Genomic DNA, 14,473 nt, shown 5'->3' on the forward strand with positions numbered 1-14,473 from the left:
GCCAAAATATTGGAGCTTCAGCTTCATTATCTGTCCTTCCAATGAGCAGTCAGGGTTGATTTCCTTTAGGATGGACTGATTGGACCTCCTTGCAGTCCAGGGCACTCGTAAGAGTCTTCTCCAGCACCACAGTTCGAAAGCATCAATTCTTCGGCGCTCAGCCTTCCTTATAGTCCAGCTCTCACAGCCATACATTACTACTGAGAAAACCATAGCTTTGATTAGACGGACCTTTGTCAGCAAGGTGATGTCTCTGCTTCTTACTATGCTGTCTAGGTTTGCCATAGCTTTCCTCCCAAGGAGCAAGCGTCTTTTAATTTCATGGCTACAGTCACCATCTGCGGTGATCTTGGAGCCCAAGAAAGTAAAATCTGTCACTGCTTCCATTTCTTCCCCTTCTATATGCCAGGAAGTGATAGGGCCAGATGACATGATCTTAGTTTTTTTAATGTTGAGTTTCAAACCAGCTTTTGCACTCTCCTCTTTCACCCTCAACAAGAGGCTCTTGAGATCCTCTTCGCTTTCTGCCATTAGGGTGGTATCGTCTGCATATCGGAGGTTGTTGATAATTCTCCCGGCAATCTTAATTCCGACCTCTGATTCATCCAGCCCGGCATTTCTCATGATGTACTCTGCATATAAGTTAAATAAGCAGGGTGACAATATGCAGCCTTGTCGTACTCCTTTCCCAATTTTGAACCAATCGGTTGTTCCATCTCTGGTTCTTACTGTTGCTTCTTGACCCTCGTACAGGTTTCTCAGGAGACAGGTAAGGTGGTCTGGTACTCCCATCACTTTAAGAATTTGCCACAGTTTGTTGTGATCCACACAATCAAAGGCTTTAGCGTAGTCAATGAAGCAGAGATAGACGTTTTTCTGGAATTCTCTTGCTTTCTCCATGATGCAGCGAATGTTGGCGATTTGATCTCTAGTTCCTCTGCCTCTTCTAAACCCAACTTGTACTTCCGGTAGTTCTCGGTTCGCATACTGCTGAAGCCTAGCTTGTAGGATTTTGAGCATCACCTTGCTGGCATGTGAAATGAGCGCAATTGTGCGGTAGTTTGAACACTCTTTGGCGTTGCCCTTCTTTGGAATTGGAATGTAAACTGACCTTTTCCAGTCTTGTGGCCACTGTTGAGTGTTCCAGATTTGTTGGCATATTGAGTGCAGCACTTTAACAGCATCATCTTTTAGGATTTTAAATAGCTCGGCTGGAATACTGTCATCTCCGCTAGCTTTGTTGTTACTAATGCTTCCTAAGGCCCACTTGACTTCACTCTCCAGGATGTCCGGCTCAAGTTCAGTGACCGCACTATCATGGCTATCAGGGACATTCAGATCTTTCCTGTATAGTTCTTCTGTGTATTCTTGCCACCTCTTCTTAATCTCATCTGCTTCTGTTAGGTCCCTGCCTTCTTTGTCCTTTATCATGCCCGTCTTTGCACAAAACGTTCCCTTGAGATCTCCAATTGTGGTTTTTAGGCACTGTCCCCAAATGGACAAACAATAAAGTTTTGCCCTTCTGAATAGCCACTGAAATGCACTGGAGCAGGTTGTGATTCTGAACCCAGTCCTGCGAGCTTCAAAATGCAGCCATCTTTATGCATCTCTCCCAAATGGCCATTGAAAATATATTGTGATGAGATAGAATCCTGCACTGAGACCTACAAAACTCTCAGCATGAAGCCAGATTAACATGTCTATCTCTGAAGGGTCATTGAAATACATTGGAATGGGTTGGGAACTGGCACTGAATGCCCTACACGCTTCAAAATATAGCCCCATTAAGATGTCTGCCAAAAAGATCAGCCACTAAAATGCATCAAGTACAAATTCAAATGTCTGCAGTTGAGATCCATCATGCGAACAGGTAAATCTGAATAGCTTTGATTATATTAATCAACATGCTTGTCACACAATTAATAGGCTGGAGTTTAGCAGCCCAGCTCAGCCCACAAGAGATGAGAACGCTCAGCAGCATTCGGCACCAAATCCTGTGACACCAAACTGATGCTGTACCATTAAAGACTTTGCAGGACAAGGTTAGCTGTTCTTCTTTCCCTGTAACATGGAGCAGACAGAATGTAATATCTGCCTTCTGCTGAACAGATTCCCTGGGGGAAGCCTGCTTTTTGTTAAGATTGACTTCAGCACAAACTGTCACCCAAAAAGCATGGATTGCCACTGCAAGGGCCATTGCCAGTCTGGATCAGAGCGGTGGGAAGATTACTAGGGTCTGGCTCGGTAGTCAAGGACAAAACAATCATTTAGGTCTGCAGTGGTTGTGACGTGGCTAGAGTGGGGTGAGCACAATCAAACGGCAATGACTTTTCAAGAAAGTTTCTGCATTGTTACTGCTATTTTCATCCTGCAATCTCACTCGTGCACACAGACACCCATATGCCAACTTGGCATCAGTAGCAACGCAAAACTGATGCTGCATTTTTTATTATTTTATTTTATTTACTTATTGCATTTATATCTCACCTTTTTCCTCTTGCAAGGAACCCAAGGCGGCTTACATTATCCTCCTCCTCTCCATTTTATCCTCGCAACAACCCTGTGAGGTAGGTTGGGCTGAGAATCTGTGACTGGCCCAGTGAGCTTCCATGGCCGAATGGGGACTAGAACCCAGATCTCCCAGCTCCCAGTCCAACACTCTCATCATTACACCACACTGGCTCTCAATTATTGGCCAAGGAGTGATAGCTATTTAGAGCATGACTGTGTGGCACTTTTGAAAGGCATTTTGAAACTGCATTTAATGCACTTCTGGGATTGTTGTTGTTGTTGTTCAGTCGTTAAGTCATGTCCGACTCTTCATGACCCCATCGACCATAGCACACCAGGCCTTCCTGTCCTCTGCTTTCTCCCGGAGTGTGCTCAAGTTCATACTTCTGGGATCCTCCAACCCAAATGCGTGGAGGTGCTGGTACAGCATTGATTTCACCCCCACCCCAAAGCCCTTGGTGGTCCACACCAAAGAAGGGGATCAGTTCAGTGGTGTGTGTGTGTGTGTGTGTGTGTGAGAGAGAGAGAGAGAGAGAGAGAGAGAGAGAGAGAAAGAGAGAGATCCTCCACACTCCATCCCTTGGGTCTCATTCCATGGCCTAGATGCAGCATTAAGAACATCAGAAGAACCATATTGAATCAGACCAAAGGCCTAGCTAGTCCAGCATTCTGTTCACACAGTGGCCAAAGCATTTGCCCCAGTGGGAAGCCCACAAGTAGGACATGAGTGCGATAGCATCCTCCCACCCATGTTCCCCAGCAGCTGGTATACAGAGGCATACTGCCCCTGATACTGGAGTGAATATATAGCCATCATGACTAGTAGCTGTTGATAGTGTTATCCTTCATAAATCCTCCCTCTCTCATAATACTAGAACCTGGGGTCATCCCATGAAGCTGAATGGAGATTCAGGACAAACAAAAGGAAGTATGTCTTCACACAGCACTTAGTTAAACTAGGGAATTTGCTACCAGAAGATATAGTGATGGCCACCAATTTCGAAGGCTTTAAAAGGGGATTGGACAAATTCATGGAGGAGAAGGCTGTCACTGGCTACTTGTCCTGATGGCTCTGTGCTACCTCCAGTATCAGAGCAGTATGCCTATCTACACCAGTTGCTGGGGAACATGGGCCGGACGGTGCTGTTGCACTCATGTCCTTCTTGTGGGTTTCTTGTGGGCAGCTGATTGGCCACTGTATGAACAGGATGCTGCCCTAGATGCTGCCCTTGGTCTGATCCAGCAGGGCTTTCTTATGTTCTTAATATGTGCAGTCCCCTTTTAAAGCCATCCAAGTTAGTTTTAAAAGGGGGATTTGTTTAATCCCCTTTTAAAGCCTTCTATTGGCTTTAAAAGAGGGATTTGTCTAATCCCCTTTTAAAGCCACCCAGGTTGCCAGCTCAGTAAAATAAGGGAAGCTACCATGTTATAGGCACGCTCTTTGCAACCTGTGTAGATATAGATTAGATATAGATATAGACATAGGGGTGGGGTGGGTGTGTGCGCGCGCGTGCATATGTAAAGACAAAGGACAGAGCGCAAAGGACAGAGTGCTCACCAATTAAGGTTGGTGAGTTGTGGGTGTGATCTGGGATGATAAAGAAGAGAAAGGAAGGGATCAACAGAGCAAGACATTTCCTTGTGATGGGAGGGCCATCTATAAATGCCACAATCCAGCACCTGGATATAGAAAGTGGCACTGGGTACAAAATTAGGCTATTTGAGAACTTCCGTGCTCATTTTTAAAAGAAAGCAAGTTGCTAGTTCTCATGGCAACCAGATGTGCTTGAGAGTATGTGGGCAATGCCTGCAGAAATCTCAAGAGAGGTGGTGGAACAGACTATCTGATGGTTCGGTGCCATACATAGCTCTTTTCCATGTCTGGGAAATCTGGAATAGATTATACAAAATAGTAAAAAAAAAAAAAAGGGGGGGGCACAGCAGATTAGGCAAAATAAAAAAGTTGTGCAGTTTTGTCCACTTTGCATAATTCCCACAGCTAGCAAAACTAAGCTTTGCTTGCTGCAGAACTTGGGTATATAATTTTTTTTAAGTGAGAAGTACACACAATAAATGAGTTTTGTTTTTTAAACAAATAATAATTGAAAAGTAACAGCCCTGATCAGAGAGTAAGTGAGTCTGAGGAACTGTGTATGAGGAAATTTTATTCCTACATGTTCTGTGTGACACTACATTACCATTATTATCATTATTATTAATAATATTCTTGGACATTAATACACTTAACTCATCTTGTGGCCCACCTTATGAAATATTTCCTGCATCCCCTTTGGCAGTATCCTGCTTTCGCTATAGGCACTGGGGATGTGGAACCAGGCTGACTGCATCTCGAGCTCTGGAGTGCTTGCCTGATCAGACACCCAGGTTGATCCTTTCATTTTGCAAGTTATTTTTTGCCAGGGGACCATCAATCCTTTTTTTCACTGACAGCAGTGATCCCTTTTTCAGTGCATCATTAAGCATCTCCAGGAAGGAGACAGGACTGACACTGATTAATTTCCCCTGCTGCCTCTGGAAGTCTGAAACAGACAAGTCCCCAGGAAGGCAGATGGCTGGGATTGTGTGTATCGAGTTTCTGTTCTCATGTGATGCTGTTAGTCCAGTGCTGACTGGCTGCAGTGGATTTACTCAGGACTGGCACCAAAGGTAGGCATGGCCAGGCACCTACTGAAGGCCCACACGACAGCAGGGGCCCACCGACAAGAGCTCCCATTCACGAAAAGCGAACAGTGATCACGAACGGGAAGCAGGCACAAGACGAGCGGTGAGGTGATGTTTGGAGAATCCTAGCAATCTCCAGCTTCGCTCTTTCACCCATCTCTACTTCTAGTTGCATTGTCCACAAGCCTCTGGCTGGATCTCACTTGGTCACTGTGTTGCCAGAGAAGACTGCTTTGCCTCCATTTTGGGTCTTCACACTATCACCCATGGTTCAAAAGTCTCCATTTTGTCTGGAAACACGAGCTGGCAAGGTCAAACAAATCAGGAGAGGATGCATTTTGCAGGCCCTGCCAACACCCTGTAATGCAGCCTCTCGCAAACCAGCGGTCTCCAGATGCATTGGACTACAAATTCCATAATCCCCAGCTAGCATGGCTATCAGGACTGCCTTTGAAGACTATCCAGAAACTACAACTGGTGCAAAATATAGCAGCCTTAGCAGCAGAACTCCCATCAGCGCTGCTGGGTGGCTGGGTCTGGGAGCCGCCATTTAAATTTTCCACAATCCCCTGAGATTATGCTACATCTGGGCCATTGTTGGAAATAAGATCCCAGGCCTAGCTGCCTGGTGCTGATCAGAGAACTACAGGGAGGGAATGTTTTAAATCCGTGATGGGCCCAGCAGCTGCCTGAGGAAGCCGTGTGCTGCCCGCCTAGCCAATCAGCATGATTATGAAGCAGGATATAAATACTTTAAATAAATAAGAATAAACCAAATGCCAGGGTTGTAATTCCCAAGTGGCTTCAAATTTTGGATCCTATGTCAGGCAGCATTTCCCTGACACAAGAGGTTGTGGAATCTCGTGACTTTACAGTGGAGCCAAATAGCAAACCGCTTTCAAGCAAATAAAAATAATGCTTATTCAAGCAAACTCCAAGGTCCTCATAACATCCTTATGCTAGATCTGTTGGTTGCTTGCACTGTTTGTTTTTTCATGCACTGGTTTTCTTGCAAAACCGCTTCCCCTTCCCGTTTACCGAAGAGGGAGTAGAGGGTTCCAAAAATCAGGTCTTCTCCTTCAGATAAGGTTGACAGGAACGCTGAGGAATTGGAGGCATTTTCCATCTGCAAAAACAAAACAAAAAACCCACAACAAAAGAGAACAGGAAGCAAATGCAAGTAAAGATACGTTTTGGTTAGCCATGGAGCATTCAGCATGCTCCTTGCCCTTGAGAATGGCACGGTTGTTGGAAAAGATGGCATGATTTTGGCCAGATGCCTTTTCTTGTAGGCTGCAGCTAAGCCAAGTCAACCACCAGAGCAGGGAGCTCATTGCTATGAAGAAAGGAGCTGACAGCTCATATAGATGGCGGCACTTAGAATCTGGCTGTGCAGTGGGCTGATAATAAGATCGCGTTGGTCCGCCAAACTCTTGGTAATCCTGCTTGATTACAGTCTTGTGCATTTAATTACAGATTATGCTGATTATGCAGGGTAATGCTTTTTTTTTTTTTAACAAAACATTTTGACTTAGGTACTTTACACTCAGAGAAGGCCGCTTGGCAGGCCCAGCTGTTGTGCTTCTATTAATACTATTTGTTGAGAATGTCACCAGCTTCTGATCTCTTCAGCTTGGGGATACTCTGGGGACAGCCTGTTCCAGCCTTAATGCTAACTGCAGTGAGCTTTACCAGCTTAATCAGAACAGGAAAAGCCAAAGACAACATTTTCAATTTCAGCCAGGTTCTAGTCTGCATCAGGACCTGTTTAAATGACATATTAAAGCAATCTGGCAAATAATGCCATGCAAGAATGTAAGAAGCGCCCTACCAAAAGCCTATCTAATCTAGCTTTCTATTCTCAGTGACCAATCACTGAGGGTTGTTGTGGTGGGTTTTTTTTTACCCTAAACCTAAGGCAGGCTAGAAATCTATTAAGATTAAGGTCTACTGTCAGTCAGACTAGACAATGATGAGATAGATGGACCAATGGTCTGTCTCACTGTAAGACAACTTCATTAGCATGGCCACTTATGTTTCATCATTGTCATTAGAGAAAGAAAAAAGGAAATGTTTCACCAAAAAGGAGGAAAAAGGAAAGAGAAATGCAATCAGCGATGGGTAAACTCATCTCATCCCACCCCACGTGCTGCTTGCTGGACCTGCGCTGACTGCCTGACCCTGCTTGCTACAAGGACCGCAGGTGCCAGGCAAGTGGCACACGGCCTCCTGCCCCCTCGCCAAGGGAGTAAAGCAGTAGAGAGGCCACTTTGCATAAAATTATGCAAAATTCATCAGTTACAAAACCACTTAACGCCTGTATTTTTGTGTAAATGGGCTCTTTATGGCCACCATTTGTGTAAAAACAGTCTTTCTGTAAAAGGCCAAGTTGCCATTTTTACGCAAAATGGTGGAATGGTGAGGGATCAAGGATCCCCACACTTGCCTAACTCAGTGCACGCTGAGTCGGGAAAGTGTGGGGATCTGCAGACTGATGTCCGTGTGTGTGTGTGTGTGTGTGTGTGTGTGTCAAGCTGGCAAGAAATTGCAGAGCTTTCATCCCCAAATGGACACCCGTGACATCCCTAAATGCAATACATCTCACCATCATAGGGAAGACTGACCAAATGACCTCTGTGCCTGCTCAGTCTGCTCTCCAGGTGCTGATTGTTAATGGGCAGCTTCAAGGCCCTTGGACCTCTCTTCTTGTGGTCCTTCAGCTTTACACTGGGCTTCCACTGGGCACCCCTTCAAATAGAAGATGCCTTCAAATAGAGGACTGTCCTCTGTAAAGGAGGGCACACGGACATCCTAAATTTCATATGTATATCCCCAAAAGAAACAGGCTTATGCCATGATGGTCCTGAGGCTTTACCTACAAGCATAGGGTAGTATGCAATGTTAGTCCTATGTAGAGTAGACCCATTGAAATGAATGAGACTTAAGGTGATCACTACTAACTTAAGTCTCATTCATTTCAGTGGGTCTACTCTACATAGAAGTAACTTTGGATACTAACCATACATGACTATTTATATAAACAAACAAATATTTAGAAAACAATCAATTATTTTAAAAGAATCAAGAATTCATCCTGTTTCCAAAGGAAAACAACTATAGTGAAGAGTGGCAGTCAATAAAGTAGTTTGGATTTATTTGAGCTGTGATGATCCTTGTGTAAATCTTCCATGGTCAGTGGGCATGATCCAAGCAAAATTAAGCACTTGTTAAGTATCATTGATTTCAGTAGGAAAGTAAAGCACCTGTTTAAATCTGTCCCATTGAAATCAGTAGGACTTAACGGAAGGATATACATTCTAAAGTAAATAAAAACTGTGTGTGTGTATACATATACATATATATATGAGGATTATCAGTCTGTATAGCAGTGCAACACAAGGGCAAAATGCCCTAGAAAGCTAAGGTAAGTGTAAATGGTTTGTTTTTGCTTCAGAGAAGCCTGTAACAATTGCTTTGTGTAGTAGCATCCCCATTGTTTTAAGGTAGTGTATACAAATATGGGTCTAGACAAGCAATAAACCTAGTTCCGTGGTGGTTGTTATTAATTGTACAAAACAGGAGAGAAAATATTCTCAAGTGCCTGGAAAAACTTTTTTTTTGCGGGGTGGGGGCAATGCATTTCAGAAAGAAATTTCCATCCTTGGGGGCTGTAATTGAAATGTCGTTACAAAATATTATTAACATTTGAAAACACTCCTTAAAAAACTATAAGCATGTATGGAACACTACAACAATTACTATTCTCAACTGCATCCACAACTGACAATGTTTATAAACCCTAACCATTAACGGACATTTTTACATTGGGATATATTAGATAAAAATTCTAAGCTACGCTCCTCTTGCTGTTTCTTCTGTTATTAATTGTACACATGTTTGAAAACATATTTTCAGTGGGTTGGATCCCACTTCCTTGTTGTGCCCTTGGAACAGATGCCACTGGCAGGACAGGACTTCTGCATCCTTTCTGCAGCCCCCCCCCCCCCCCCGGAGGCTACAGTGGGGCAGGGAGGACACAGAAATCTCATTCCACCAGCAGCATCCATTCTGTGGGTGCCAGTGGGGGCTGGTGGCTCCGATGTCAGTGGGGCGGTGAATCTGCTGTGGGTTTCAGTCAGAACCAGCCAGAACTCTAAAGGAGCTATGTAAGGTGCATACCTCCTTTAGAGTTCTGACTGATTCTGACTGAAACCCAGAGCGAATTCAACGCCCCACTGACATCGGAGCCACCAGCCTCCACTGCCCTAAGCTACGTTGGTGATAACTAAGGCCTGTTTCTCACTGAGATGATAAACCTGTATCTGGGCTATACCATTTCAGAATCCAAGTGGGTCCTATCAGGACTGAACGCTTCCCGACACATCGAAAATGAGCATGTCAGAAAGAAATCGAAGCTGTTAGTTAGTTAGTTACTGCCATCAATGCAAATGACACTTTACAGAGTATAAGGGGACACCTCCCTGTCCTTAAGGTCTGGCAATCATTCAGTGCAGGGAGTCAACAGATGAAGGGGAAAGGAGCATATGTGGAGGTAAACAGGGAAATAATATGCAGTATTACAGTGGCAGGTACCTAGGCCGGGATGAGGATTTCTTTCAGTCTGCATTTTGCATAACAAGGCAGGGACCGTTGGCCCATGCAGCACAGTACAGCCTTCTCTAACTGGCAGTGGCTGTCCAAGGCCTCAGGCAAATATCTTGCTCACGCTTGCTACCAGTACCAGGAGATACCAGGGATAGGGGGACTGAACCGGGGACCTTCTCCATGCAAAGTATGTGCTTTACCACGGAGCTCCGGCGATAACAGCCTAAGAGAAATGCCACCAGTATGCAAGAAACTAGTAATAGCTCTAGGTTTTGAGCTGAACCAAGAAACATCTGCCTTTATGGCTGTTGCCTTTTATTTTGCCATTCCATTTCATTATCCATCAGATGTTGTTGGCAGGTGTCATACTTTACAGAAGAGAGTTCTGTATTTGAAGGACGGTCAGAGGGCAGTCCTCTATTTGAAAGCATGCCCTGCTTGAAGAACTGCCCAGTCCAAGTCCGGTTTAAAGATAAAGAACATAAGAAGAGAGACCAGTTAACACCTGGACAGCTGACCAAGCAGGTACTCAGGTCACCTGCTCACAGCATGAGATGTACTGAATTTCTATTGAATTGATAGTGATTATTTTAAAATTTGCATGAGTAGATATAAATTAGCACATGCAAATTTTATGCAAATCGGTATCCTATCTTGTCCTTTTTCCTCTCTTTTTTGTGATGCATGAGTGGCCACCCTACAAGGGTGGCCTATACAGAAGAATGCAATCTCTGTGCTACAGAATCCTAGTTACAGGAGAGGGGGTGGGCAACAGTGAGGGACATCTGTTGTTTTCAAGCCACTGTGAGAAACAGGATGCAGGAGTAAATGGATCTTTGATCTGATCCACCAGGGCCCTTCTTATGTTCTAACTTTCTACAAGTGCTAGGAAAACCCTTCTTCAGAGGCAACTTTCCTCACAATGCTTCTCAGGCTGTGTCCAAGAGCCTGAAATGTGTTGAAGGATATAGACAATTTGGAACAGGAGGGCAACAAAGATGGTTTGGGGGGTATGGAAAACAAGCCCTAGGAGGAAAAGTTGAAAAAACTGGGTATGCTTTACCTGGAGAAGACTGTGAGGGGGACCTGATAGCACTCCTCAAATATGCAAAGGGATGTCACATAGAAGAAGATAAAGACTTGTTCTCTGCAGTCCAAGGAGACAGGACTAGATCAAATGGGCTTGCGTTACAGGAGGGTCTATTTTGTTTGAAGATTAGGAGGAACATTTTGAGGGTAAGAGCAGTTCGACAATGGAGCCAATTACCTACAGAAGTGGTGGACTCTTTCTTGCTGGGCCTTTTTCAGCAGAGGCTGGATGGACAGCCATCTGTTGGGGATGTGCTAGTTCTTGATTTCCTGCATTGAACCAGGGGTTGGACAAGATTACCTCCATGGACCCTCCAACTCTATGATTCTGTCAGCTCATCACAGTAAACTCTTTCCCTAGGACCTCTTTGCAGATTTCCATCACACTGCAGTATATAAATGAGTACGAGTCCTTGGGACACATTAGTGCAGGGTCTGGCCTGTGATGGATGGGAGATTATTTGGGAACCTGATAGATACACTGCCATAAAAGAAAGGTGGGATATGATTAATAAACATAAATAAAGGACAATGAACTTCTGGAAAGAAGCTTAGAAAAGCTCATAACTGAATCCAACAGAGAGGCTTCATACACCACCACCACCCCACCAGCCCCCCAAAACAACCCTCTTCCCTCACACCTTCTGCCTTTATTTTGTCTTCAAGCCTCACATTTCTGTTTTTGACTGCAAAGTAGTTTCTCATTATGGAGTCTAGCAGGAAGGGTGACAAGAAACTAACTTGCTAATGTGTGTGCATAAAAAACAATAAAGTGGAAGTTAGAAAGTGATGTTCACTTTCTTAGAATGCCTGACAAAAATTATCATGCTTTATTGCCCTAATTAGTTTTCCTGGTATTTCATGCAAAGGTTACAGGGTGCTTAGAAAGTTAATAGGGGATAATAGAGTGGAATGAGCAGAGGTCCACCCACCCTCATCCTGGAGTACTCCTTCCCCGTGCTGATAACAAGTAAGGGGGGTGGGAATATTTTGCTCACCTTATAAGAAACAAAAGTTCAGAGAATGGGTGGGAAACAGGGATGTGAAATCCCTAACGGAATCAAATGAGTTCAGATTTCTACGAATCCAACCTGTGGATTCCACAATGGACTGGCTTTTCCCAAATCTCATGGATTCCATGGACTTGCGGGCCAGTTGTTTTTTTTACTTTTTACACAAATTTATAGAAAAATATATAAACTAGAACAAGACCGGCCAGAAATGTGCATTTCCTCCATAGGCTAAAGCATGAAAATGCACATTTTGGGGGGATTTGTGCAATCTGGGGGAGAATTTCCACATGGGGGGGAGTGTTTGCACATTTTTGCAAGTGCAAATTTGTGCAAGTCTGGGAAACTGGAAAAAATTCAATTCCATCAATGAGCATACAACAGAATGAAAGGCACCTGACAATCCGCAAAATGCAGATGGAATGGATTTTACAAAATCTGTACAGCCCTAGTGGGGAGTGAGTGATCTCATAATATGCTTTAATGGTTATGCTTGCTTATGAATGTTGGAGAAATGAGTTTGGATTTCTATTAATCTGATCCACAGATTCTGCAGCAGGCTGGCTTTTTCCAAGTTGTGTGGATTCCGTGGACTTGCAATGTTGTTGTTTTTTTACTTCCCAGAATTGTACGCAAATTTCACTGTACAAAAATATGAACAAGATTTAAAACACCAACTACAAATGTGCATTTTCCCCCATAGGCTAAACTGTGAAAATGTGGATTTGGGAGGAATTTTCACATTTTCCACTTTTTTTTCGCTTTGGGGGAGATTTGTACTAATTTGTATCTGAATTAGGGCAAATAGAACAAAATTCTGGCTAAAACAAAATCCAATTCTGTCAATGAGCGGCTGACAGAACAAAAGATGCCTGACAATCTCCAAAACACAGACAGAACAGATTTAACAACATCTGTGCATCTCTGCACTTGTTAGCGAATTTGCCTCAGCTATACTTAATGCCCACATTAATCCTGTTCCACATCTGCGCACTTGTGCAGAGCATGAGACCCTAGGTGTGTGGGGTTTTTTTTAATTACCCACTGGTGCTCTATAATAAAAACAGCAGGCATTGCAAATAGGAGAGCTAAAAAGGTCTCCAGGGTATAGTCACACCTTGCAAACACCTCTCTTTGATGCCCTTGGTGTATGCATCAATAACTTTGCAAACTCCCTGATTCTCACAGTGGAAAATGGTTCACTTTTGTCAGAACCTTCCCCAACCACCCACTAAATGTGGTCATATTTTTCTTCTTAAGGTTCCATCTCCTATCGGAGGTTAGCTATCTTTACAACTATTTTTGTTTTTGATGCCTCTGCTCTGAATAGGTGTATAGAAGTACAGCTGAACCATTCCCTCAGATTCTTTAACCATGATGTTCGTCTTCTTCCTATTGATCTTTTTCCTTCCATTTTCCCTTCTATAATGAGTTGGAGTATAGCGTATTTTTCGCCTCAGATAATATGACCAAGGTATTGTAACTTTCTTCTTTTGATGGTCTTTACCAATTCTGTTTGTTTGTTTACTCTGTATAGTATGGTCTCATGTGCTACTCGGTAAGTCCTCGGTATTTTCAGCATGCGTCGGTATATGCACATTTCGAATGGTTCGATTTTCCTCAGATTGTTCTTTTTAAGTGTCCAAACCCCCACTCCGTAGAATAATATTGAGAACCCGTAACACGTTACCATCCAAATCCTTACTGCAGGATTTCAGTCCTGATTACGTAATAATTGTTTCATTTTAACAAATGCTGAGGTCATATGAATCTGTCCTACATGTGCAGAAAACACAGTAGCCAAGTCCCCTCCATGTTTAACTTGGCAAGCGCTGCAATGACCACCAGAATCCATTACTCAATGTTTCAGTTGTTACACTAACTTGCCCTCTGTGATCATGGTGGCTGTCCTGACAACTGTTTGTCTTTTCCCAATGGAAGGATCTCATGAAGTTGTTGTATCCTCATTTTATAGGTGTACATTGATAAGAACAAGTAAGTCCATGGCCTCTATTAACTCTAGTAATCACAAAAGAACCTCAGGGGTTCTCCCCAATTACCCTAGCTCAGGGGTCTCCAAACGTTTTGGTTTGGTGGGCACATTTGGAATTCTGAAAGAGTATTGTGGGCATTCTCACAAAAAGGCTGCCGGGGGTGGTGGTGTTACTCATTCATAAAATGGTTGTCATGGTGGGCATGGAAAAATGGCATGGGTAAGAAAAGGTTCAAATTGGGGTGCAGAACCTTAGGCCCAGGGAGCAAAATCCTGGAGTCTCAATCTGGCTCTCTGGGGTTCCCCAGATATCGACTCCCCCTTCCCTAGTCACACTTGTTTTCCCTAAACCATGGAATGTTTAGTGTTTCCCGGCCTTTGTGCAGTGTGCTCCCCAACTGAAAAAGTTGAAATCATAGAATAGTAGGGTTGGAAGGGGCCTGTAAGACCTCTCCTAAAGCTTAGTTATTGGCAGTAAGCGCTTTAAGCTAAAATAGGTTGGTATTTTTGGCCCTTTGCCTTTGGCTCCACCCTTTACTGGAATGAGGCCCCTGAGAGCTTCATTGAATGGAACTTGGCCCTC

At 43.8% G+C, this 14,473-nt stretch overlaps 1 protein-coding gene across 1 annotated transcript in view; it reads right to left on the bottom strand.

Annotated features, from left to right (window-relative positions):
• LOC146348831 (opsin-5-like) overlaps window positions 1–6,319 on the bottom strand; it is a 40,640-nt gene extending 34,321 nt beyond the window's left edge. The window contains exon 1 of the mRNA XM_084848393.1: window positions 6,232–6,319. Within this exon, the coding sequence (XP_084704519.1) occupies window positions 6,232–6,319 (88 nt within the window). The remainder of the gene's footprint in view (window positions 1–6,231) is intronic.
• Window positions 6,320–14,473: the final 8,154 nt, after the last annotated feature.

This window comes from Heloderma suspectum, chromosome 4, assembly GCF_057233095.1.
Source record: "Heloderma suspectum isolate Gila_16-S chromosome 4, 16-S_ref, whole genome shotgun sequence".
Classification (NCBI taxonomy): domain Eukaryota; kingdom Metazoa; phylum Chordata; class Lepidosauria; order Squamata; family Helodermatidae; genus Heloderma; species Heloderma suspectum.